Consider the following 23187-nt stretch of genomic DNA (forward strand, 5'->3'; position numbering starts at 1 on the left):
AATTTATAGCACTATATTTACCATATCTATCCAAAGAACCGTTGCATTTTCGTGAGAGTGTGTGTCCATCTACATACGTGTGTAAAAATCGCAGTTTCCGCATTTGATGTCTTTTTCCAATGTCCTAATCATGCGACAGCCCGACGAGGTAGTGCATCCGTCCGAACATCGCTGTCCATGTACCTTAACGATTGCTCTCCGTTTTCCAGGGCAAGTGTCACTTTTGTAAGCGCGTCTTCTGTTGCGGCAAATGCCGCCAGAAGCATCAGTTCAAAGCGCACGCTATTGTAGTGCGCGAGCCATTGGGATTGAGGGCCTCCGGTGGCGGCGTCACCGAGCACCGCCAGCAAATGGAGTCCGGAGCGACCACCATTTACGTGTTCTGCCCGATTTGCGAGCGACGGCCACTGCTGCTCCGCGAGGAGATGCACGGCGAGCTGTTGGCCCACATCGAGGCGTGCCACCTGCCGTTGAGGTGCCGCAAGTGCCAGCGCAACTACACGCGCGTCGACGATCTGCGCGAGTTCAGCAAGTGTGTGGATCAGCAGCAGAACTGCACGGGCACGGGCATCGGCAGCGGCAATGATCTCACCGGCGACACGGAAACGTCCAAGGTGACGGTGCGCAAGGCATCCAACAGCACCGCCATCTCCACACAAACGTCGCCGGGCGTAACGCCCATTTCGCTGATTAACATGCGCTGGAAGGCCAAGAGCCGCATCGCCCACGAGGAGTTCATCAGCGACAGCGTCTCCTCCATCCGCAATCTGTCGTCCATCAGCAACAGCTCCATTCGCCGCTCCATTGGCCACCTGGGCGTGAATCCGCCGGAAACTGTGGAGAAGGGAAAGATCATACGATCGACATCAACGCCGCTGCAGGTGGAATCGGTGTTCGCCAAGCCCAAGGAGCCGATCACCTTCAATGCTTCCAATGGCGGCCATGTGTCCAGCATCTACCAGGAGGAGTCCAGTCCAGCTGTGGACAGCAATCCCGTCCAGCAGCCGTTGCATCAGCGCAACTGGAAGATGGGCGCCCGTAATAAGATGAGCGCCGCCACGCCATTGCGCCAGGTCATGTCGAAGAGCATACAGAAGGCCTTCGTTGAGCATGGCGGCATGCTGGTCCACCAGCCCGCATCCGGCGTAATCCAGCGTCGCGTGCGCCTCGATCTCAGCGAGCACAACTCGACCGAGGCGGCCGGATCCGCCGCTCTGGACCTGCGACTCTCGCCAGTGGTGCGGCGCACCCAGAGCGAGTCGAGTAGCTCGGAGGTCAGCAGCTCCTCCACGCAGAATCCTGATCTCTACCAGCGGCCGTTCTTGCTGTCCGCCCAAAAACTCACCACCGAATCGATCGTCATCACCCGCATGAACTCCAACTCGCGGGAGAGCTTCTCCACGGTGTTCAACTCCTGCGAGAGTGTGGAGATCATACGCTCCTCCTCGGAATCGGCCGAGGTCCATGTGCCGGCCATAACGCCCATTCGTGTCACTGGCGGCGCTCCGATCAACAAGAAGCAGATCAAGTTCGAGACGCCGACGAAGAGCTGCCAGGAGCTGGTGCTCAGTGGCGAGGGCGACGGCGAGGGCGACGACACCAAGGATCAGTTCTTCACTCCGGAACCTGGGTCGCCGGAACGCCCGGAGCGGCGTCGCCAGGCGATTGTGCCGCGCCAGCTGAGCGACCAGTTTTCGCCCAAGAAGGACAAGTCCAAGGAGCAGGAGCTGACGCAGGTTCTGGCCCTGGTCTCCCCGCCAGCGCAGCGCCCCAGGGCACGTCCTCCGTTGCGGGAATGCCGGCAGAAGAGAGTCTTTAGCGGCGTGCAGGATGTGGGATGTGGGCCGGAGGAGGAAGGGGAGGAGGATGAGGAGGACGAGGTGTTCCGGCCCACGAACGCCTCCACGCGGAATGACAAGAAACAGGAGGGTGCCTCCTCCGGTCGCCTGTGGTCCTTGATGAGCTCCATGATGCGGCTGCCGGCCAGCCTGCGCAGCGAAAAGGACAAGGATCAGGATCAGGATAACAAGGAGAACGCTGGCTCGGGCTCCCTCATCCGTCGGTGCGCCTCCATCGCCGGCTCCCTGGTGCGTCCCAGCGCCAAGGAGTACTCCATGGAGGACAACCAGACCCTCAAGCGGAAGCGCACCCAAACGCTGGACAACCAGTACTGCAGCCCGCTGTCGCCGTCCAGCTCCTCGAAACGGTACCGCATCCGGCCCAGGGAACCCATCGAGCGCATGCGTCGCCACTAGAATTTGAGTTCTCATTTTATTTAATTGCAAATTTGTGTTTTCATTGTGAATTTAGTTTCGTTTTTAATAAATGTTTGGTATTGCATTCGCCGTTATCCGGGGCGTTGCCAATTGGGGGAAAAAAAAAGCTCAACCGAAAGAGTGAACGTGCAAAGGGCCTTATTCTGTCGGCGTTAAGATGCCGGAGTTGCCAGCTTGACTTAAAGATCCTGTGGCAAAGAAGAGAGTAAATTTTGTTTGCGGCGTAATTAATTGGATTTAACCTAAAAACCACCAAAATTCGGGATGTCCAAGACGAGATCCGGTCGCGAAGCAAGAGACGATCAGGCGGACACCTCCACCGCCTCCTCCAATGCCCCGCAAATTGAAGAACCCGAAGCCCACAAGCTGTGGATCCACTGCAACTCCTGCTGCGAGCTGTTTTGCAAAAAGAAGTCCATGTTCTTCCTGCTCGCCTGCCACCACGTGTCCTGCGAGCGGTGCGTCAAGGTCGCCGCAGGACGCACGCCCAGCGACGCCCCCATCTACACGTGCCCCGTCTGCAAGCGGAGCGTCCGTGGCCGCCAGGTGAACAACGCCATGCCCAACACCTTCAAGAACTTCTTCCACCCGGAGCCTTACGCCCTGACCAACGACTTCCTCGAGGCGTTCCAGCGGGCCAACCACCGCCACTTGGACAAGCACAAGGAAAAGAAGGTGCGATTGAAGGATCTGGAAATATCTCTCAAGTATTTTAAGGTTGCCATACATATACAAATGATTTCCCATCATCAGAGGATCCGAGTTGCATCACGTGTACTCCTTAAATCCTTTTCATTATTCCCCAAAATATCTCACAAGGACAAGCTCGAGGATCTACACGACCTACAAGTCTCTTCAAATATTTATTAACTAACTAGGAATATCTAAATCACCTTTTTTAAAAATAGGAAGAACAGGCATTTATTAGTTGTATTTTTTAAGGGTCTTAATTAACTTAAATTGTTCAATTGCTTTTGCAGGAAAATGAAATGGACAAAGTGCTTAAGGATATTGAACTGGTGAAATCCGTGTGCCAGAAACGCTACCTGGAGTATCAGATGCTGCGCGTGGAGCGCAGAAGGATGACTGAGCGGACACGGCAATTGAAAGTGCAATTGGCTAATGAAAAGGCGGAAAGGCAAAGGTTTATATTATACGCTAGCGACTTGTATCGTAGAATCAATTATCTGAAAGTCTTATAAACGATTTAAATTGATTTGTTATTTACAAACTGGACAGAACAACTGAGACTTGAAAAAAACTAAAACTAACTAACTAAATTATTATTGTCCATTCCCATTAGGATTGCTCAGGCCAAGATTAACCGCGTCATGGCATCGCAGAAACCCACATCCTCCGCTCCTGACCGTGCAACCTCGCAAACCAACCAAAAACGACGCAGTTCAAAGGAATTGGCTCGCAGTTCTTTAGCCAAAAGCAAGAAGGTCACCAGCTTTAGCCACCAGCCAAACAATTCGTTTAATCTATAATCTACATTAGTATTTAAAAAATAATGTGTGACAATTTGACATTTTTTGCATTGAAAACTGCGTTTATGGTTTATGGTTTTTGGATTTTCTATTTTGTTAACAAGTAATAAATAAGAAATAAATATGTAAATTTACAAAAGTTAAACTTAAAAGTTGCATTTTGTTGAATCAACAATACCAAACCTGCAGAAAAAAATATATTTCTTATGGCAATAAAAACATGAATTAAATGGAACAGCAAATAGTTGCAAAAAATAAAATGCAACTAAAACTTTAAATGCTTATACTGCATTAATATTAAATATTTTACACCTTTTTATTGTAACTGATGGTTTTGAATTCTAAAGTGTTTAATTCAAATATTAATTGACTATGGTAGAGTTGGGAAAAAAGTTGTTGCTATTATTTAAATAATAATTGAATTGGCCTTATAGTGATAATAATTAATTAATAAATGATGTACTGAAATAATAAGTTTATAATGGATTTTTTATGTCGACCGAATTTCTCCAAAGTAGTAGTTTATTATAAGTATGCGATACGATATTTCCAAAAACCTAACAGAAAATGAATTAAATTTCTTATACACTATGGCTTTTTTCACGCTAGAAAGTGATTTTTAATCGCTAATTTATCTGGCAACTCTCTACTCAACATTCGACGTCACAGATTAGAGTTTCGTGCGGCACCCCACCGAAGTGTGGCCACCTTGCGCTGCTGTTTTCTTAACAATTCGCATGAAATTCAATATTGCAAGAGTGCACGTTCCATTAGACCAATCCGCATAGTTAATAGTTTAGTTAAGTTAAGTTAGCGAACATGCTGGACAACGACACCAGCAACAACAACAACTGCAACCCACTGAAACTGCCGCTGGGCGACTTGAAGTTTGCGCTTTCTGGAAAGGATGGGGTGCGCAGGCATGTTCCGGCACTGGTAGGTGGTCACCATGGTCTTGTCGCCGATATATTAATGCATTTCGTCCCGGCAGGACGAGCATTGGGTGCGTCGCGAGAAGCCCTTCGGCAGCTACCTGTGCCAGATGAGCTCCTACGGCCGCCTGAAATCCGGAGCAGCGCTGGAGGAGTGGAGCTTTGCGGCCAACAACTGTCGCCAGGACATGGAGTTCCTGCTGAGCCTCAGCCAGCACGAGTTCTGGTCCTACATGGTCTACGAGGAGTCGGCCATGGCGGCCATCGTCACATTCCTGCAGCGCGCCAATCCCTACTACAGACAGCAACCGGAGGCGGAGTCGTCCGGCCGGGACAAGGAGCTGGAGCAGGCCAACCTGCTGTACGGCCAGCTGCTCGATCTCGTCGTCCGCCTGGTGATGCGGCTGTGCACCGCCGAGGAGTCGGACACGGAGTGGATCAGCCCGCAGCAGCACAGCAGCCTGCTGTACACCAACTACCTGGTGTCGGTGCCCATGCTCTTCGATCTGCTCATTGCCGTGGGCGATGCGGAGCCCGCGAATGTGGAGCTGCTGCGCCAGATCTTCGAGAAGGTGCTGCGCCAGCAGCCCGAGTACCGCAAGGATCTGAAGGAGGCGCTGGCCTTCTACGAGAGCGCCTTCCTCAGCATGCAGATCCAGGTGGAGAACGAGGGCTGTGAGGGCGCCGGCGGCGGGGCGCCCCTGGATGCGGACCTGGAGACGCCCTACGACGACGTGGTGCTCTTCGCCATGGACTGCGCCTACACGCTGCGCCTGCTGCTGCTCCTCTGTCCCGAGCTGGTGGAGACCATCGAGCAACTGCGTTTGGCTCAGAGGTGAGTTGCGTTCGCCGCTGCCAGCTGCCATCTGTGAGTTTGAATTGAATTGAATTTGGCATCTCTTTCGGTTTCGCAGCATTGCCAATTTCTATGACATGACGGTGCCCATGCTGTACAAGAACATCTATATGGTCAATCCGGGGGCCAGCTCGCTGCGCTGGCTGAACGAGACGCGCCAGCAGTTCCTCAGCGTCGTCCGTCGCCTGGTCAGCCTGCAAATGGAGGCGGGTCGCGGCCAGCAGCTGGTGGAACTGCTGCAGGAGTGCCTCTCCGCCCAGACCTTCGTGGTGGACTACCAGCGGCAGTATCCGCTGGAGCACGACATGGAGATGCTGCTGCAACGCTGCCCGAATATGTGAGTTGATAGATAGTTGATTATGTGAGCTGATAGAAGATGGATGACAAAATGTAACCCCTGCATCTTCGGCTCTTCGGCAGCAAGAACTACAAGGTGGACTTTGTGATAGCCGGCTACCAGAAGGCGCTGAGCAGCTGCCCCGGCGGCATCATGGCCGACGACATGGCCCTGGACAACCTGGTGGACACCGAGGAGGAGGACGACGAGTTCGAGGACGAGGACTCCTCGCGCACCTCACCACTGCCGACGACGACGGCGGCCAACGGAGCCGCCAGGGACCTCGACCTGGAGGTGACCGCCGTGCTGGATGTGCTGCCCGATCTGGGCAGGGGCTTCATCCGGCGCCTGCTCACCCGCTACGAGAACAGCGAGCAGGCCATTGCCGCCATTCTGGACGACAACCTGCCGCCGGACCTGGCGCAGATGGACCGGCAGGAGGTGTACGTGCCGCCCGATCCGCAGGACAAGCTGCAGCGTCGCACGGGCGTGCGCCACTTCAACGTCCACGACGGCGATCGCTACGATGTGCTGACGCGCGACCAGCCAGAGTGCATCATAAAGCAGGGCAAGGGTCTGCCCGGAGCGCCGCGCAATGCGGAGCAGCTGCTGGACGACAAGCGCGACCTGGAGCAGCTGAAGGAGCGCTACCAGCAGTATGCCATGGTGGAGGAGACGCCGCTGGAGAGCGGCGAGTATGACGACGAGTACGACGACAGCTACGAGGCCCTGAACGAGGGTCAGGCGCCGCCGGTGAGCCTGCTGCGGGCCAGGCTTCAGGGAGCCGCCTCCAACTCCGCCTACGAGGCCCAGGACCAGGTGGAGGACGACGACGACGAGGAGAGCTCTGGCAGCGGATCCGAGGCGGAGACGGCCAAGCGCAACGGCCGGGAGTTTTGTGAAAATCCGGAGGTGATACGCGCTCGCTACCAGCAACGCCAGATGGCCAAGTACGGACAAAGAAATGGTGGAGGCGGAGGAGGAGGTGCAGGAAGCGGAGGTGCTGCTGTAGTGGGAGCACCCAAGGGCCAGGGCCAGTCGCAGCAGACGCAACGCAACCGCGGCCAGAAGGAGGCCCACAAATCCTCGCGTGCCAACCACAATCGCAAAGCCGGAGCGGCATTCAAGCGCAGCAAGGGCATGATGGGCTAGAAGAAATCCAGTTGGAATAAAAGCAAATAAATAGATATTTATACTAAGTATATATCAACAATCGGAGTTGAGTTTGCTTTGGGTAGCGTTGAATTCAAAACACCATCTATAGTTTATATTTTAAAAACTAGACACCAGAGTAATTTAATTGAATTCCGTAGCGTTGAATTTAAAGAACCATCTATAGTTTTATTTTTCTTAATGTTTTTTCTATTAAAACTAAAACTTGCCGTGCTTTTTGGTTTTAAAAACTAGACACCAGAGTAATTTAATTTAATTCCGTAGTACGGATTTAATACAGCTTGTAGTAAATAATATATATGTATGTCACATTTGCCGCCAGCATTCGTTAGGGGTCTTAAAAAATAGGAATTATGTATTAATATAAAATATAAAAGTTCAAACGTAACAAAGGTGCTCTAACAACAGGTCGGATTGATCTTCGAGTACTGCTCATTAAGCAGCCGCATTTTGGCGCTGTGCGTGGTGCCACTCACCTCGCCCAGCTTCAAGTAATGTTCGCGCACGAAGTTCCTGAACGGAGTCACTGTTGGATCTGGTCGCGATCCGGTGAACAAGTCGGCTTGGCAGTACTTCTTGACGCCCACCTCAAACTGGCAGTAGTGACAGCGCAGCTGATCTTTCGGGAAGTCGATCCTGCCGTAGGCACAGCGGGCGCACAGGGAGCAGGTGTACTTGAACGTGGGCTGGCAGTCGGCGATCGCCGGCAGCTCCGGCATCGCGTGCTTGGCCTGGTAGGCCCTAAAAAATACGGAAAAAAAATCGGGAATACCGGTAAGTAATGCAGTATGCAGGTAGCAAACAAAATATTTATTATTGCCACTAAAAGCTGATTGGCTTTATTCGGTGGTCATATATGAACTCCAAAACTGCCATTTTTTAGTGTTCAAAACTTTAAAGCGTTCTTTCCAAACTACGTTTTTAAAGTTGGTGCCTCGAAAAACTTGAAAACTTATGCACCGATCGTTTTGAAATCTTTAACACTGTTTCTGTACAAATTGGTTAATATTTATAATTCTAAATTCAAAAAAAAAAAAAAAAAAAATAATTGAAAATCTAATGATATAATTTTGAGTTTTTAGGTTTAAATGAATAAGCCATTTTTTTTAAGGAACTAAGAGGATTTTTTTTGTAAATGACATACTTTAATATTTATATTTTTCTATCATATTTATAAAAACCAATGGTAAAGTTTTCATAAATATGTTTCATTAAAAAAAAAATACAATTTTTACACGAACTAAGCCTGTTAATGAAAAAATGAATGATCTCGATCTCACCATCTGCGGCAACTGTCGCCGTGTCCCGTCTCCCGGTTGAAAACAAAGGCCGCCGCGTGTATCATTTCATGTAGCAGCGGCTTGATGAGCATGCACGGGTGGCTGATGTTCTCCCAGAGCAGGATGCGCGCGGTCCGCTTGCCGTTGGCGTCGATGGCCAGCTCGGCCTTGCACGGCGTGCCAATGCCGCGCTTCCACAGGATTGGCGCCACCAGGCCGCAGCGGAAGATGGCGTGATTGAAGATGTTGAAGAGCCGCTTGGCCAGAGCCACTTTGCAGGTCTCGAAGTTCTTCTGGCGATAGTCCAGGGCCAGCGGATGGCAGAAATTGATCGAGGTGACCGCTGGAAAGGCAGCAAGAGATTAACGCACCGGCATTTAAGCTCTGCGACTTTGGCACAACTCACGATCGAGCGACTCCACGAATCGGTAGAAGTCGGGATGATTGTCGAGACAGGGAACGCTGCCCTTGTGGCGACGACATATAATCGCCCGCTGGCGATGGCTGGGCAGCTCGCTCAGATCGATGGGCTCCTTGAGGAAATCGGGCGTCTCCGCCTCGAAGGAACTGGCATTGGCCAGCAGCACAAAGTTGTCGAACATCTTCGTCTGGCGCTCCTTCTGGGTGGGCGGGTTGAGGTGCGACAGGTTCAGGCTTGCCCAGGAGGAGCTGGGCGGGGTTGCTGGCGAGGCATTGAGACGCTGGGCTGGCGATGGCGTTGTGGCTGGTTTTGCGGGCGAGCAGATGGAATTGATCAGCAGACAGCTAAGCGATAGGTTCGCCACCTCCTTCCCAATCTCCGCCGGTTCTCCTGCATCGCCGTTCTCCTGGGGATTGTACAGCTTGCGACGGAGCGCCACCAGACCTAGAAACTTGTGCACCTTAGTCTTTAGCTCGCCATCGCTCTCCAAGTCGAGATCGGCCAGCGGCTCCTGCCACACGATGGCCACTGGCAGGCCCAACTCTAGGAAGATAATGGGCGGCACCGGCGACTCCGGCGAGGAGTGGCTGCCGTCGGTGCTGCAGGCACTGCTGCTGCTGTTCCCAATGCTGCGTCGCTTGCGACACGGCCACTGGCTCCCCAGGGGCTCCTCGAAGGCGGTTGCCAGCTGGTAGTCCGCGTCGTCCTCGTCGTTGGTCTCCAGCGACGGATCGTCGGACTCGTCCGCGTCCGCGTCCTCGTCCTCGTCCTTGCCCTGCGGGGAGGTGTAGTCGAACTCCAGGTCCTTGCGCAACACAACCGCACGTCCACTGCGTGTCACGACCGAGCGATTCGATGGGGTGGCCACGACGTCCGGATCGCGATGAGCTGCGTTATGATAATGATAAAACATAATGGTTTTCGTTAAAAATGGGTTTTATAATAAGATATGTATACACATCTATTATTCTACTTTAGGTTAACAACTTAAACTAATTTCTCAGACGGATTCTTCTTTGGCCTGACAATCAATCTTGTGTGTTAAAAGTTAGACGACTCACTGCCTGGCAACTTGGAAAAGTATTCAATATTCACCAAGAACGTAGGCAAAATATGCTTTTGGGATATACAATCAGGCAAAAACACATATTTGGTTTGGATTACTTAACTATGATATTTTTCCTCGAAAACCACCACATTTTATTTGTATATAAAACAAATGTAGAGGAGATTATCAATGCATTATAAATTTACTTTCATGCATTCGCTATAAAAACAAATACATTCATCAGCTTTATAGATCTCTCAAATATTTACCTAGTGAAGCGTTAGAAACTTTTTGCTTTTTATATCGCAGCATTATTAGTCATTATCCGTAGAAACGAGTTAAAAGGCAATGGCATAGACCTGAGCATTAGTTTAGTTTCAAAAATACTGTGTTGCTGTGGTTGAATGAGCCGGTATATTTTCCAACATTCCAACTCACGTTTCTTAACCGAAGGACCATTCCCATCGTGGTTCGCGGACCCTCGCTTCAATGGAGCCCTCATTGAGGACACGACTTCGGCGGCAGCACTTGTACTGGGACCTAAGGCAACTAAAATATATATCCCAGAAGTTACTTAATTATTGATTCAACATGTATTCTTCGTCCGGGTCCATAAAAGGTCCAGTGATACAAAAACATAAAGTCAATTCAAAAACGACCCTTATTTGAGAGTTTTCGAACACAAAAATAGACCAAGATTGAAAACTCTCAATTCGAGGTACTTTAGGATATTGAAAGAAATTCGTCAATACGTGGGTATTATTTTTGGTCTGCAATTAGTTAATGGTCAACTTAAGCTCCACCGAAACGAACGAGTTTACAAGTTTGAACACATTCTATTGGAATAAGGATTAAGTAACATTAAAATAAGTCCCTGCTCATCATTGGTCTTTCATTTCGTGTACCAAAGCGCTAAAAAATATTATTTATTCAACGTGAGCATCACCTTGATTATGTTTAAAACTACTGAAACCTGTGGAAAACATTAAATTCAGTCATTTTGCTCATGCCGTCGAGTTAAGAACATTTTAACAAATAATACGGAATTGGCTTATTAATTAATTATGGTTGCAATATGTTCCTGTTTGTCAATTAGAAAAATTAGTTTCAGAATTTTTCATTTTAGGACCTGCCAACGAATTATTATTATTAAATAAAATAGAAAATGTTATACTAGAACTGTACTGAAACACTTCAAAATGTAAATTCCAGTAATGTTCCATAAATAAGATTTGGAGTTCCACAAATACATAATAACATATAATGTACATTAGGTTGTTGTTTTTTAAAACCACTGACGTGGTAGAATATTTTCTTAGCATGATTGGGATGATGGACAAGGCCATATCAATTAGAATAGTATATATTTTATAAACGAATCTTTTAGTTTGGAAATAAAAGGGCCGTTTTCTCGTCCTCATGATACTTCAAAAAAGGTTTAAAACTGAGGAAATGTATGATATTGTGCAATTTAAAATCTACTTATGACTTAGCATGAGCAAGAGAGATGCGCACAAGGATTGCATATGCTATCTGGCCTATGGATGCCCAAAATTCACTCAGATCACCATCTCGGCAAGAGGCCAACCGGCTGTCCACTTACGTTTTTTTATCTGCAGATCGTCGATCTCGGGATCTGGGGAGTGTCGCTTCAAAGAGGAGCTGGCACTCATGCCGACGTCGGCGGAACCAGGACCTAGGACAATCGGAATGGAAATGTGGGTGTTACAACCGGGCGCGTTATTGTTTTGACGCGGCGGAACTCACGGCTGGCGGACAGGGCAGCTTCGCTGTCCGTGGTGGTCTCCTCTATGGTGATGGCTCCCTGGGACACTTCCGAGGACGAGATGAATTGGGATGTGTGCAGGTAGCTGACTATCGACGAATCAATCGACGACACCGAAATAACGCTGCTACTTTCGTCGGCGTCCATGGATGAAACACTGTCATTGGTGTTCATTTCTATTTGGGATTGGGGCGCCTTGCACGGTGACACGAAATGATTGGGATTGCATTAGTGTTTGGTTTGACTCGGCTGACAGAAAAGTCACAACTTACCGGATCGACATGGCTCTCGTCCAGGTGACAGTTCATGAGCATGGTCGTCAGACTTTTGTCTGGATTATGGTTTGAGGACGACATCGCATGCAAAACCAATTTCTTGTTTTTTGCGGCTTCATTCAACGGTCGGTGTTGGATAAAGGCCGCAGGTGCTGCCGCCGGGTAGCTCTGTTAACGGCAGTGTTGGGCAGCATTGGCTTATAGCGGGTAAATTAAAACCAGAAAAAATAGTATTGTTGAAAATTTAAGCACTTAAATTGACATAGCATATTAAATTCCGATTAATTAAACAGTCGCATTTCTTAAATAATACATTATATGTAAGTTTTTAGAAAACCAAGTGTCATAGTAAATCAGGAGACTAAAGTGTTTTAATGAGGAGAGAATGGTGCATTTAAAATATCTTTAAAAACTGGCTTTTGGCAGTTCAATATGATAGAATAGCCAAATTGCTTAGATGGGAATAAAATACCTCAATCCTTGATTTGCTCTAATATAAACCCGTTAATATGTAAACTCTGTTAGGCAAGATGTTGTAAAAAAATTATTTCGCCCGGCTTTTGTGAATTGAAAGTATAAGCGAATGGGTTGGATGGGAACCCGATTACCGATTAACAACTATTTGAATAAGTTTAAGTAGACACCCGTTGGACAAAAATAACAAATAAATATATAATATTATTTGTTAGTTATTTGCTTTGCGCGCTACCTAACAATTTCGGCACGGAATTGGTCAGCAAAAAAAAAATTTCCAAATTCACAAGAGGTTGCGAAAATACATATATTTTAATTTGTTAGTCAGTTTAGTTTTAGTTTTTTAGTTTTCCCACTAGCTTGTACTAATTTGAATCTTGTGTTTTAAAGCTTAGCTTTTTTTCTGATGGCAATTAGCTATTTCCCGACAGTTTTTAAGTGGCCATGTTTTACCACACTGAGCACATGACGTTTTCCAGCACTAGACTACTGTTTATTTTTACTTGGGCACCAAAAAAACGCCGCCGCTTAGGTTTAAAGTTATATTTTGCTAATTGGCAGACAATATAACTCGCCGCAAAGATGGGGCGCCGCTCCATCAACACCACCAAGAGTGGCAAGTACATGAATCCCACGGACCAGGCGCGTAAGTACGATAGTTGGCCCACGGCGAAGTGTTGAACCCACCAGGCGCTTTCTTTCAGGCAAAGAGGCTCGCAAAAAGGAGCTCAAGAAGAATAAGAGGCAGCGCCAAATGGTGCGGGCGGCGGTCCTGAAGAACAAGGATCCCTCACAGATACTCGAGGAGATGGAGAAGATCGACGAGATGGGTGGGTAGCCGGGTAAGCAAGCATTAAAACCAGCCACTGATGCAGTGCCTCCGCTTTGCAGAGTACAATGTGCTGCAGCCGTCGCCGCTGAACGAGAAGGTGCTGCGCGACAAGCGAAAGAAGCTGAAGGAGACCTTCGACCGGGTGATGCGCCTCTATGTAAGATTGGCCCGAGTGCCTGTTGAAATAAAGCTCCCTAATCAGCCCACTTATCACGCTTCCAGCACAACGACGAGCCCGAACACTGGGCGGACCTCAAGCGCAAAGAGGTGGAGTACGAGAAGAAGCGTCTGAAGAAGCAGCAGTACTACGAGAGCGTCAAGCACGCCCAGAGCGTCCAGATCGATGAGATTCCCCTGCCCGCTCCGGTGTCGGCGGCCATTCCGGGCGGTCCCGCCGGTCCCACTGGCGGACCCGTTGTCGGCGGATTTGGGGCCGCCGTTGGCATACGTCTGCCCCCGCCGCCCATGACCATGGCCCTGCCGCCCTATGCACCCGGGGCTCCGCCAGGCGTGGCCAAGAACAGCGATGCAACGGCCAGCGAGGCGCAGGCGGAGAAGTCAAAGGAGGACGAAGAAAAGGATTGGTTGGGTGTCCCACCGGGACCGCCGCCAGATCTGTTTGCCCTCTCCGAACTCGACTCCGATGCCGAGGGCAATACGGACTACGATGGCGAGGCCGAGGAGGAAGAGCCGGGGTCGCACAAGAAGAGCAGGGACAAGGACAAGGAGGAAAGCGAACCGAATAACCAGAACATCGATGACTTCATGAAGGAAATGGAGCATGTGCACAAGCGCAAGCATCGCAAATTGGCGGCCAAGGAGGACGAGGCGGATAAACAGCGGGACGAGGACGATGACGACGAGTCCGAGAAGCGACAAGAACGCGACTCTAGCTCTGATAGGAAATCCGACAGCAGTAGCGACAGCGACGATGATCAGGATGAGGATGAGGATGAGGATGAGGAAATGGCCGAACTGCCGGCCAAGCCAGCGCCAGTAAAATCCTCCTCCGCCTCCTCCTCCGTTGCGCCATCACAGCCAACACCAGCTCCTCCGACGGCGCCCACACTGCCGGCTATTCCACTGCCACCAGCGTCGGCGGTGCCAGCGCCACCCCAATTGCCCCAACTACCGCCCTTGCACAGCCTTGGGCCACCGGGCATCATGTACCGCCCGCCACCCATGCGGCCACCGCACGCAGGCTCCGGCTTCGGCCTGCGCATGCCGCCTGGACCGCCGCCAGGAGCCAGACCGCCGCATGGCCTGGGACCGATGCCCCGCATGGGCATCAGGATGCCACCGGGTCCGCCGCCGGGCCTGCCACCTCGTCTCGCCCACCACAACAAGCAGGGAGGCGGCGGAGGTCCGGCCAAGGAGTCGGCCAAGGGTGTGACCACCATTACCGCCAAACCACAAATCAGGTGGGTTGTGACTACCCTTATTTAATATACATATATATATATGCACCACATATTGGCAAAAATTAATAATTTGTTTATCAGGAATCTGAGTGCGGATGTCACCCGCTTCGTGCCGTCCACGTTGCGCGTGAAGCGCGAGGATCAACGCCGGATGGCGAGGCCCAGGCATGCGGCCAACGATGGCCACCACGCCCCCTCGGAGACGCACAGCAAGCCGCCCACCAAGGACGACGCCTATCTGCAGTTCATGAACGAAATGCAGGGCTTGCTGTAGCCCCTGCTGCGAGTCCTGTAAATTGTGTAGTCTAAGTCCTAGATAAAATGAGTCATCCAAACCAAATACCTAAGGCCTTTCACTAATTATTTGGGCACAGGATTAGGCAAGTATTTGAGAACAATTCTTTTTTTTTTACAGCGACAACAGGCTCCATTTTCATTCAGCCCACTTTAATATTTTAAATAGTTTATTTTCATATTTTAAGTTTGGTTACAAAACAGAAATAAGTATATGGCATTTTTATAAATTTTAATTTACATTTTATTATGTTTTAAGTACATACATACATATGTCATTAGATTTAAAGCATTTGCTATATTTACATGCTTTTATCTGGAGTGTTAGAAAATGATATAAGTTACTACAAAAAAAAAAGGTGGAAAACACGCATGAAATCGCTAGTTGCCATTAGTCTGGACTGCATTTGGGGATCCTGCTTTGACTGGCTTCTTGCTGAACGGCCGCATCTCAACTAAGTCCGCCTTGAGGGCCCGAAAGCTTCTCCTCAGCGAATCGGATACCTTTTTCGTGTAGCTCGTGCTGTTGCTGCACTGGGAGAGCTTGTCGTCGCCATGTCCGTTGCGCAGATCGCCGGCCAGCGGACGCAGTTCGTCCTCCAGGGGCGTCGAGTCGTTCAGAGTGTTTCGCAGATATTTGCGATTGAAGTGCAGCTGCGGAGTGCCCCACTTGCGCTCGAGTTCCAGTCCCCCGGCGCCATCTCCATCGCCATCGCCGCTGGCAACCACATCCTCCTCCGAGTTCAGAGTGGCCACCTCTGCCTTGTTGGCCTGGGCAGCCGTCGCCTCGCCAATGGCCTCCTTATACGTGCGCGTAATGATCATGCTGGTCGGCACGCTCTTCCCATTGACTCCGCCGTTCGCGGTTTGCTCCAGGTCCACGGGATGTGGCAGACTCTGGCGAGGAGGTTTCGCCCGGCGCGGTGACTTGACCGCCAGCACACTCACGCGGTAGTGGAGAACCTGCCAAATGGCAAAGGGCGTTAGTTAAGATCGTGCCATGGTTTGTCTTTTTACGCTTTATATGCCAATAATGCAGATTAATTTAAATTAATTTCAATAGAAATACATTTGTATATACAAATATTTCTGATTAATCACAATAAGGTTATCTTTCTTTTTTAGTTTCCACTTACTAATATAACATAATAATAATTTTAAAAATTTAAAAACTCGTAATTTCATCTAAAAGTTAAAGATTAACATATAAAGTTTAATATTTGATATTTCGGATTGATCACAAAAAGGTTTTTTTTTTTTTTTTTTTAAACCTATTTAAAAAATTATAAATTAGCAATTTCACTCAAAAATTTAAGATGAGCAAAGTTCTTCTTTTTTTATGTTTAATTTTTTTTAACGAAATTATATCTTGAAAATAAAGATTAAAATAGGTTTGCTTTTAAATTCCACTTTATATTTTTAATGCGTTTAATAGGCAACGTCTTGTAGGTGGTAAAATAAATTGCTTTTATAAGCGCATATAGGGTTTAATTCTAAAAAACTAAATTCGAAATTATATCATCTTGAAAGTCAAGATAAAATAGGTTTGTATTATGTATGATATTTTTTATCATACATGCAATGTATTTAATGCCCGAATATTTGCTTGGATTGAATTTTATCTGTGCTTATAAATAATAGTATTTTACATTTTATATATATTATAATTATAAAATAATATTATAATTATAATAATAATTTAAGAAGCTGGTTAAAAAAAATTGCACTTATATGTGCAGATAACTTTTAGTTCTTAAAAACGAAATTCCAAATGATCAAATTTAGTTTGTATTTGATAACTGGGACTGCGTTTTGTTCGTGTGTATATAAATAATAGGATTGTCAATTTGTTCTATTTTCAGTTAAAGAAGCTATAAAACGCTTTTCGAAGCTGGTGAAAAAGCGCAGATAAGGTTTGATAATATATTCCAGCTAACGGGCGATAAGAAAAATTCGGGGAACTCTGGTCGTGAAAATCAAATACTAACCACTGTGGCAAATTTAACCAAGTAATACAGCAGGGTACAATAATAGAGTACAAACCCTGCACAGAACTCACCTTGTCCTGGTCCAGGAAGCGGTTGAGCTCCGTCAGCGGAATGCTGACGCAGGTGCCCTCCATGAGGATGTCCTTGTCGTACTCGCTGTGCACGGGGAACTTCTGGGTCATGGAGAGGGCCTCGTTGTCCGGCTGGAGCACGGTCACCTCGAAGGCGTAGTTGTACTTGCTGTCCCGCCGGTTCGAGGTGCAGGTCATGGTGAACAGGATGCGCTGGCGGTCGTGGATCTCGTAGAAGTTGAACATCTCGTCATGCGCCTGGAAGACGTAGTAGCCGGTGAGCGGCTTGCGGCGCGTGGCCAGATTCCATTCCAGATCGGCGCTGCTGGCGCAGAACAGGCGGTCGCCGTGCTCCCCCTCCAGATGCTCCTTCCACTGCACCTCGCGTCCCTGCCAGCGGCAATCGCCCCACACGCGACCCATGAAGCACTTCATCGGCTTGTACATGCACTGCTGTTCGTGCCACGGCAGGAGCACCACGGGCATCCGCACCTGGCAGCCGCCGGAGGCGTGTCCGCACCGGAAGTGCGCCTTGGCACAGAGCGCCTCCACGGTCAGCGATCGGGAGGAGGTGAAGGGTTCCTAAGGCAGAAGGACATGGCATTACTAATGGGCAATTATATATGAAAAGCATTTGTTTCTATAGAATGAAGATGGTATGAATGGTGGCCCAAACACCATAGATCTATACAATACTTAAGGTGTAATGTGTAATTATATGTTATGTATATATGTTTTTAAAGAGTAAAGATTATGTGAACTTTTCTGTAATTTAGTACTTTTTTTAGAGATCTAACTTTGATAAATTAATATAGATACATTACTCATAATCAAGACTATTTGACTTTATCTTCTATTACCGAAACTTGAAAGGATTTATAAGATACATATGTACATATTTGTAGTGAAGAAGGCAGATACTTAGTTAGGGAACAAACTTACCAAAATAATAAAGTCCTTATATAATTATGTATTACACTTTAGAAATCAGATATAGTTTCCTCTTAAGAATTTGAAATTTCAGCAAATAATAATAAGGAAAACAAGAAGCTGCAGGACAAGACCTATTTGATTATAATAATTTGTATTATTGGTTGTAAGAAGTATATTTTATAAAAAGCTCTATAGTCAGTTCATAAAATATGGAAAATATTAATATGGCTCGTCTTGAGAATTAATTGAGCATCCTTCTCTCTTAAGAAAAAACGATATTTAAAATTCGAGATAATAAAAACGAATATTAGAAACTAACGCATTAGACCAATACATTTAAATACTTTGAATTATTTATAGGAATGGCTTATAACTTATTTAAAGTAAGTAATATAGCCCATACAAAACTTTATAACCACTTTTAAAAATTCCTTGTAAAAAACTCTATAGTCAATTGCTAAAACCCAGATGATATGGAAAATAAACGGACAAACGGGCAAACGGACAAACGGGCAAACGGACAAGGTGTATTTATACTTCTTTATAGAGCAGATAGTGGCTCCTCTTGAGAATTGATTAGAGCACCCTCCGAAAGGCAATAAAAGTAATCGCAACCGGAGATCACGATCACTCTGTCCTGCGCCTGTCGATGATATGATGACAATCTGCGTCTAATTTCTCAATAGTTTCCACCTACAATATTTGCACGTCACTAGATAAGGAAAACATGAGGGGGGGGTGGCGGTATATGAGATATTGATAACGACCGGGGCTGACGTCAATTTCAGTTACCTTGCACAGTGGGCACATGAGCAGAATCCGGGTGCACTGTTCGCAGACACTGTGGCCACTTTTGCAGAGCAGGATGGGTGCCTTCATGGCGCCGGCGCATCCGGGACACCGCAGCTCCTCGATGAGTCCCTCGTAATGCCGGGCGGACACGGTGGCGGGTGCTTCTTCGTTGGGAGTGGGAGTAGGAGTAGGAGTAGGAGTAGGAGTTGGAGTGGCTGCGACTTGAGTTGAGGGAGACTGGGGCCTGATCTTGATCACGCCCTCAGGAAAGCTCTGGCGGATGAGGGAGTTATCGGTGCCGTGGCCGGTGCCGTTGCCATTGCTCTTGCCATCGCCGGAACCTATGCTCCGGGTGCGACCCAGCATGGGCGGCTTGGGAGGCGGCGAGAGCGGGGAACGCAGGGTAGCCACATTGGGACTGGGAAGGGTGGCGTATTTCACATTCAGGGCGAGCGTGTTGGGGGGCTGCGGCTTGGACGGCTCCCCCTTTTCCAGCTCCTTCCTTGGGTCCTCCTCTGGGGGTGTTCTCTGCTTCACCTGCTTCTCCACCTCATCGTGTGTTTTCTTCGTCTCCAGCTGCTCCAACTGCTTCAGATCCTTCTCCAAGTCCTCCTCCTTCTCATCCTGGCTGGTCGCACCATTGGAGCCCTCCGAAACCTCCTCGGTGATCGTGCCGTTGAGGAATATCCGGCGCTGCTCGTTGATCTGCTCGATGCTCCTCAGTTGGCCCAGAATTTGCAGTTCCTCCTCCTGTCCACCGTTAGCCAGCGCAGACATTTTCCAGATTTTTTTTTTTGCAAAGGGGTTGTATAACCGGCGGAAACAGTTACTCCAAGCTCAGGGACCAGAATGTGTGCTTTTCTTCCAGCGGAATTCTCCGCAACTCGTACTCGTAGTCTCGTAGTCTCGTAGTCTCGTATCTTATCAGAGAGACGCCTAACTAAACTAACTTGCACCGGCAATCGATTTGGACTTGTGACATATGAATACACATATGTATAGTCGAAAACCAAACCAAACCGAACCGAACCCAAAGCGACACACACATATCAAGTGCCCGCCCCGTTGGCCAGTTTTTTGCTTCTTTTTTTGTTTTTGCCTTGCCTTGCCTTGCCTGCTCCGCTGTGGAAAGAAGTGTCTTCCGGACACCACCAATTGGAATGTTGCATTTGAATTTGAATTATTGGCCATTTGTGGTTTCCTCTGTTTTGGTTGCACTTTCATTCCTCGTTTTCCGCCGTTTTCCGTTGGTCAAATGCCGCAGCAATCAATGTCAGGGTGTTAACGTGTGGCCATGGTCTAGGGCACGGTACAGTACGCCATCTGTAAGGTGAACCGATTCGGTTGGTGTAGGGACAAAAATTCACCTGAAAATATAGCATATTTCAAAAACAATTACTTATAAATTATGTTTTATTTCTTCTGACATTTCTTTAAAGATCCTTGAAGAAAATATTGATGATAAAGTTTAATTAAGTCTATTTATTTTTTTGGACAATCATACTTTTTTTTTGTATTTTGTCTCTCGGTCTATATTTATAAAGAAAGTATGTCACATTTTTATAAAGGGAAACACAAGTAAACAAGTTGTATTTCTGTTTTTTGGGAAAGTACTCGTAAGCAATTTAAATTTAAATTTCAAACCGATGCACTTTGAATTGTTTCTCTTCTTCATCCGAGAGCTCACTGTGCATGTTTGTGCATGCAATAGTTATAAGCTTGAACAGAACAACAAAAAGCAATAAGCAATACCTTTCAACGGTGTAAACAAAAGGCCGATGCACCGATCGATATTCCTGTCAATCGCTTTTGTATCGAAGTGGTTTTAAAATTAAAGGAATATTTAGTGGACCACCGTTTGGAATAAACATGCATTGCAATCCTTGGCATGTAAGTGAAAGCATGATTAACTAAAACTAAATTACTGGTTTTCAAAATTTATAAAACAGTAAAATTTGACTCTTTTAAACGATTAAATTTTTAAAATATTAAGAAGCTGACTTCAGCCAATCAATAAATGTTTGAGATTATTTCAAACTCGATACTTTTGAGTGAACTTTCCTATCGAACTAGTTCTATTAAATTCAAAATAACATTTTGGAAGATTATTATATACTTTAATGTTGATGAAATATAAAAAGCATACTCTATACTTAACTACTGATCACAAATAATACAGTTAGTTTGATAATGTTTGATAGTAAACTTTGAAATCGATAGATCTTAATTGTATATATCGAACCAGTTAAAGTGCTACTGCAAATACCGCTATTTTCAAACAAAAAATAGAAATCAAATTCAGTAAGACATTGAGAATACTGGAATATAATCTTTTAGATAAAAGTTAGGAACTCACGTTTTAGCTGCTTGTCGATGCTAACAATAGCCAGAAAGCGAAGGAGACATTTTTTGTGTTGGTTTTGATTTTCTTTACAGATAATAAGACTAGGGAATAAGCAAAGCACGCGTCTTTCACGTCACGTCCCACACAGAAGAGGCATCTTTGCATTTACATACAAAATCTTATCGGACGAGGCACTCAGCCAGTCGGTTCGCTAAATCGTGTAATAAAAGATACTTAACATACATATATGATATTTCGGTGGCCGGGGAATCGGGGGAACAATGTCAATGCGTTGACATTGAAGGTTAAATGCCGGCAAAGCCAAGTCAGTCGGCTGTGGAATTTCCATGCGCGCGCAACCAGCATCCGTTGTTCATCGTTAACCATATATTGCCGATTATTGCCGCCTATATCCATGTCGCCGCCACGTCACATCCTGAAGCTGAGCCTGGAGGAGCAGCGCCAGTTCATCGACTCCTTCGACCTGGTGATCAGCGACTGCGATGGCGTCGTGTGGCTCCTGGTGGGCTGGATCCCCAACACCGGACCCGCCGTCAATGCCCTCAAGGCGGCCGGCAAGCAAATCAAGTTCGTGTCCAACAACAGCTTTCGCTCCGAGGAGGGCTACATGGAGAAGTTCCGGCACATTGGGGCCAAGAATGTCCAGGAGGACGACATCGTGCATCCGGTGAAGACCATTGTCAGGTACCTGAAGAAGCACAAGCCGGGGGAGCGGGTCTTCTCCCTCATGTCCTTGGAGGCCAATGAGACGTTGCGTAAGCACAACATCGAGTTCGAGTCGCTGGTGAGGAAAATAAGTTATTATTAGCTTGCAGTCGAATGACGAACAGTAACGTAATTTAAGGAGCTTTTCGATGACTTGCAATCTGAAAACATGGATTAACTACCATTGATAAATTCATAAAACAATATTTTATTTAAAAATATACGCAACTAAAGCCAATTTCATTAAAGAAATAATTACAAATTTTAAATTGTAGTAAACAAGCAATAGTTTTAAGCTAACTACAAGTTTTTTGGCCTATTAATATTATGATAAAGAATGTGAAAGTGATATTATAGCCTATTCCTAAAACTAATCTACATTTTAATTTTATTGGTTAAAAAAAACGTTCAAGCTAATTATTTTCAATATTATATTTAACAAATACCTTAATCGTTAGCCAACTACAAGTATTATTTAATATTAAGATAAAATACTGACTTGTTTTTGTAAACATACTTACAATTCTAGGCAAATTCCTTCAGGCAATTCCTTCAGAAAAAAAGTTTCACACTAATTATAGTATAAATATTTAAATAATACTTAATATTTGTTCAACTACAAGTTTTGTTGCAAGCTATTTATAAATACAATATTTAGGAAACACTAATTATTTTACTAACTACAAGTTTTTTTGCCCATAAACATTACGTTAAAATACGGACTTGGACCTTCTTACCTGGCAGCAAGTCAAGGAACACCTGACGGCCGCCTCGCTGGTGGATCACCTGGCCATTGAGAAGCCAGTGGGCGCAGTGCTCTTCGACATCCACTTGGATCTCTCGTACGTTGAGCTGGCCAAGGCCATCAGGCATCTGCAGGAGAACGAGGACTGCCAGTTGATAGCCGGTGGCAGCGATGTCGTCATGCCCCTGGCGGAGAACCTCAATGTGGCCGGGTTCTTTGACTTTCTGGAGCATGTGAAGCGCTACACCCAGCGGGAGGCCACCTTCCTGGGCAAGCCGTCGCCCATCTTAGGCGAGATGTTTGGCGAAATGTTCGAGATCCGGGAGCCCAAGCGCTGCATCTTCATCGGCGACACCCTGGTTCAGGATGTGCAGTTCGGCAAGGCATGCGGCTTCCAATCGCTGCTGGTGCTCAGCGGCTGCCTGACCAAGGAGGACATGCTGAATGCCCCGGTGGCGGCCCAGCCGGATTACTATGCTGATAGCTTGGCGGACTTCACGCAACTGCTCAAAAATGTTCAAAAGTAGATTCAAGGAATCAAACGAGAAAAAAAGCTACCTGAAAGAAGCTACTATATCACAGGGAGTGGAATTTGATATGTTCCTAAAACGTAAACCGATCCACCGCAATGTTTGATGTTCTGTTATTGCTTTCAGGTAAAATCTAAAGAAAACTATTCAATATTGTTAAACA

At 47.0% G+C, this 23187-nt stretch overlaps 7 protein-coding genes across 11 annotated transcripts; 5 read left to right on the top strand and 2 right to left on the bottom strand.

Moving 5' to 3' along the window:
- The first annotated feature begins 31 nt into the window (after positions 1 to 31).
- On the top strand, positions 32 to 2350 carry LOC128260404 (mitosis initiation protein fs(1)Ya). Its single transcript, XM_052993377.1, has 2 exons — positions 32 to 148; positions 210 to 2350. Exons 1-2 carry the CDS (start codon positions 107 to 109, stop codon positions 2253 to 2255), a joined length of 2088 nt encoding a protein of 695 aa, XP_052849337.1. The 5' UTR covers positions 32 to 106; the 3' UTR covers positions 2256 to 2350.
- A 131-nt stretch (positions 2351 to 2481) lies between these two features.
- On the top strand, positions 2482 to 3782 carry LOC128260405 (RING finger protein vilya). Its single transcript, XM_052993378.1, has 3 exons — positions 2482 to 2951; positions 3257 to 3420; positions 3580 to 3782. Exons 1-3 carry the CDS (start codon positions 2541 to 2543, stop codon positions 3764 to 3766), a joined length of 762 nt encoding a protein of 253 aa, XP_052849338.1. The 5' UTR covers positions 2482 to 2540; the 3' UTR covers positions 3767 to 3782.
- A 637-nt stretch (positions 3783 to 4419) lies between these two features.
- Positions 4420 to 7273, top strand: LOC128260392 (activating signal cointegrator 1 complex subunit 2). The gene is made up of 4 exons (XM_052993359.1): positions 4420 to 4702; positions 4758 to 5533; positions 5613 to 5891; positions 5975 to 7273. The coding sequence occupies exons 1-4, from the start codon at positions 4586 to 4588 to the stop codon at positions 7041 to 7043; spliced, it is 2241 nt and encodes a 746-aa protein (XP_052849319.1). The 5' UTR covers positions 4420 to 4585; the 3' UTR covers positions 7044 to 7273.
- A 67-nt stretch (positions 7274 to 7340) lies between these two features.
- On the bottom strand, positions 7341 to 12024 carry LOC128260393 (germ cell nuclear acidic protein). Of its 4 annotated transcripts, none has more exons than XM_052993361.1 (7): positions 11872 to 12024; positions 11581 to 11794; positions 11417 to 11509; positions 10252 to 10353; positions 8751 to 9653; positions 8345 to 8687; positions 7341 to 7805 (listed from the first exon to the last, which is right to left on the bottom strand). In XM_052993361.1, exons 1-7 carry the CDS (start codon positions 11953 to 11955, stop codon positions 7463 to 7465), a joined length of 2082 nt encoding a protein of 693 aa, XP_052849321.1. In that variant the 5' UTR covers positions 11956 to 12024; the 3' UTR covers positions 7341 to 7462. The 4 variants fall into 4 exon arrangements, with proteins under 4 accessions (XP_052849321.1, XP_052849320.1, XP_052849323.1 ...); XM_052993360.1 differs by having other exon boundaries at positions 10252 to 10362; XM_052993363.1 differs by lacking the exon at positions 10252 to 10353.
- An 801-nt stretch (positions 12025 to 12825) lies between these two features.
- On the top strand, positions 12826 to 14941 carry LOC128260445 (WW domain-binding protein 11). Its single transcript, XM_052993458.1, has 5 exons — positions 12826 to 12994; positions 13053 to 13178; positions 13240 to 13337; positions 13403 to 14601; positions 14683 to 14941. The coding sequence occupies exons 1-5, from the start codon at positions 12931 to 12933 to the stop codon at positions 14873 to 14875; spliced, it is 1680 nt and encodes a 559-aa protein (XP_052849418.1). The 5' UTR covers positions 12826 to 12930; the 3' UTR covers positions 14876 to 14941.
- A 165-nt stretch (positions 14942 to 15106) lies between these two features.
- Positions 15107 to 20046, bottom strand: LOC128260443 (uncharacterized). Of its 2 annotated transcripts, none has more exons than XM_052993453.1 (3): positions 17897 to 18355; positions 16955 to 17536; positions 15107 to 15858 (listed from the first exon to the last, which is right to left on the bottom strand). In XM_052993453.1, the coding sequence occupies exons 2-3, from the start codon at positions 17438 to 17440 to the stop codon at positions 15277 to 15279; spliced, it is 1068 nt and encodes a 355-aa protein (XP_052849413.1). In that variant the 5' UTR covers positions 17441 to 17536; positions 17897 to 18355; the 3' UTR covers positions 15107 to 15276. The 2 variants fall into 2 exon arrangements, with proteins under 2 accessions (XP_052849413.1, XP_052849412.1); XM_052993452.1 differs by lacking the exon at positions 17897 to 18355 and adding an exon at positions 18680 to 20046 and having other exon boundaries at positions 15108 to 15858.
- A 1191-nt stretch (positions 20047 to 21237) lies between these two features.
- On the top strand, positions 21238 to 23185 carry LOC128260449 (uncharacterized). Its single transcript, XM_052993464.1, has 2 exons — positions 21238 to 21828; positions 22494 to 23185. The coding sequence occupies exons 1-2, from the start codon at positions 21271 to 21273 to the stop codon at positions 23019 to 23021; spliced, it is 1086 nt and encodes a 361-aa protein (XP_052849424.1). The 5' UTR covers positions 21238 to 21270; the 3' UTR covers positions 23022 to 23185.
- Positions 23186 to 23187: the final 2 nt, after the last annotated feature.

This window comes from Drosophila gunungcola (assembly GCF_025200985.1).
Source record: "Drosophila gunungcola strain Sukarami chromosome X unlocalized genomic scaffold, Dgunungcola_SK_2 000023F, whole genome shotgun sequence".
Classification (NCBI taxonomy): Eukaryota; Metazoa; Arthropoda; class Insecta; order Diptera; family Drosophilidae; genus Drosophila; species Drosophila gunungcola.

Bases quoted from the DNA above. Each gene is read 5' to 3' on its own strand.
- LOC128260393 (XM_052993360.1), bottom strand. From the start codon at position 11,955: ATGTCGTCCTCAAACCATAATCCAGACAAAAGTCTGACGACCATGCTC. The intron at 11,795-11,871 runs GTAAGTTGTGAC...TCACCGTGCAAG, and splicing joins ACGAGAGCCATGTCGATCCG to GCGCCCCAATCCCAAATAGA. The intron at 10,363-11,416 runs GTAAGTGGACAG...TATATATTTTAG, and splicing joins CGATCTGCAGATAAAAAAAC to TTGCCTTAGGTCCCAGTACA.
- LOC128260445 (XM_052993458.1), top strand. From the start codon at position 12,931: ATGGGGCGCCGCTCCATCAACACCACCAAGAGTGGCAAGTACATGAAT. The intron at 12,995-13,052 runs GTAAGTACGATA...GCTTTCTTTCAG, and splicing joins GAATCCCACGGACCAGGCGC to GCAAAGAGGCTCGCAAAAAG. The intron at 14,602-14,682 runs GTGGGTTGTGAC...TTTGTTTATCAG, and splicing joins ACCGCCAAACCACAAATCAG to GAATCTGAGTGCGGATGTCA.
- LOC128260405 (XM_052993378.1), top strand. From the start codon at position 2,541: ATGTCCAAGACGAGATCCGGTCGCGAAGCAAGAGACGATCAGGCGGAC. The intron at 2,952-3,256 runs GTGCGATTGAAG...TTGCTTTTGCAG, and splicing joins ACAAGCACAAGGAAAAGAAG to GAAAATGAAATGGACAAAGT. The intron at 3,421-3,579 runs GTTTATATTATA...CATTCCCATTAG, and splicing joins GAAAAGGCGGAAAGGCAAAG to GATTGCTCAGGCCAAGATTA.
- LOC128260443 (XM_052993452.1), bottom strand. From the start codon at position 19,456: ATGTCTGCGCTGGCTAACGGTGGACAGGAGGAGGAACTGCAAATTCTG. The intron at 17,537-18,679 runs GTAACTGAAATT...CTTCTGCCTTAG, and splicing joins TCATGTGCCCACTGTGCAAG to GAACCCTTCACCTCCTCCCG. The intron at 15,859-16,954 runs GTGAGTTCTGTG...GCCATTTGGCAG, and splicing joins GCTTCCTGGACCAGGACAAG to GTTCTCCACTACCGCGTGAG.
- LOC128260392 (XM_052993359.1), top strand. From the start codon at position 4,586: ATGCTGGACAACGACACCAGCAACAACAACAACTGCAACCCACTGAAA. The intron at 5,534-5,612 runs GTGAGTTGCGTT...TCGGTTTCGCAG, and splicing joins CAACTGCGTTTGGCTCAGAG to CATTGCCAATTTCTATGACA. The intron at 5,892-5,974 runs GTGAGTTGATAG...GCTCTTCGGCAG, and splicing joins CTGCAACGCTGCCCGAATAT to CAAGAACTACAAGGTGGACT.
- LOC128260404 (XM_052993377.1), top strand. From the start codon at position 107: ATGTCTTTTTCCAATGTCCTAATCATGCGACAGCCCGACGAG. The intron at 149-209 runs GTAGTGCATCCG...TCCGTTTTCCAG, and splicing joins TCATGCGACAGCCCGACGAG to GGCAAGTGTCACTTTTGTAA.
- LOC128260449 (XM_052993464.1), top strand. From the start codon at position 21,271: ATGATATTTCGGTGGCCGGGGAATCGGGGGAACAATGTCAATGCGTTG. The intron at 21,829-22,493 runs GTGAGGAAAATA...CTTACCTGGCAG, and splicing joins ACATCGAGTTCGAGTCGCTG to CAAGTCAAGGAACACCTGAC.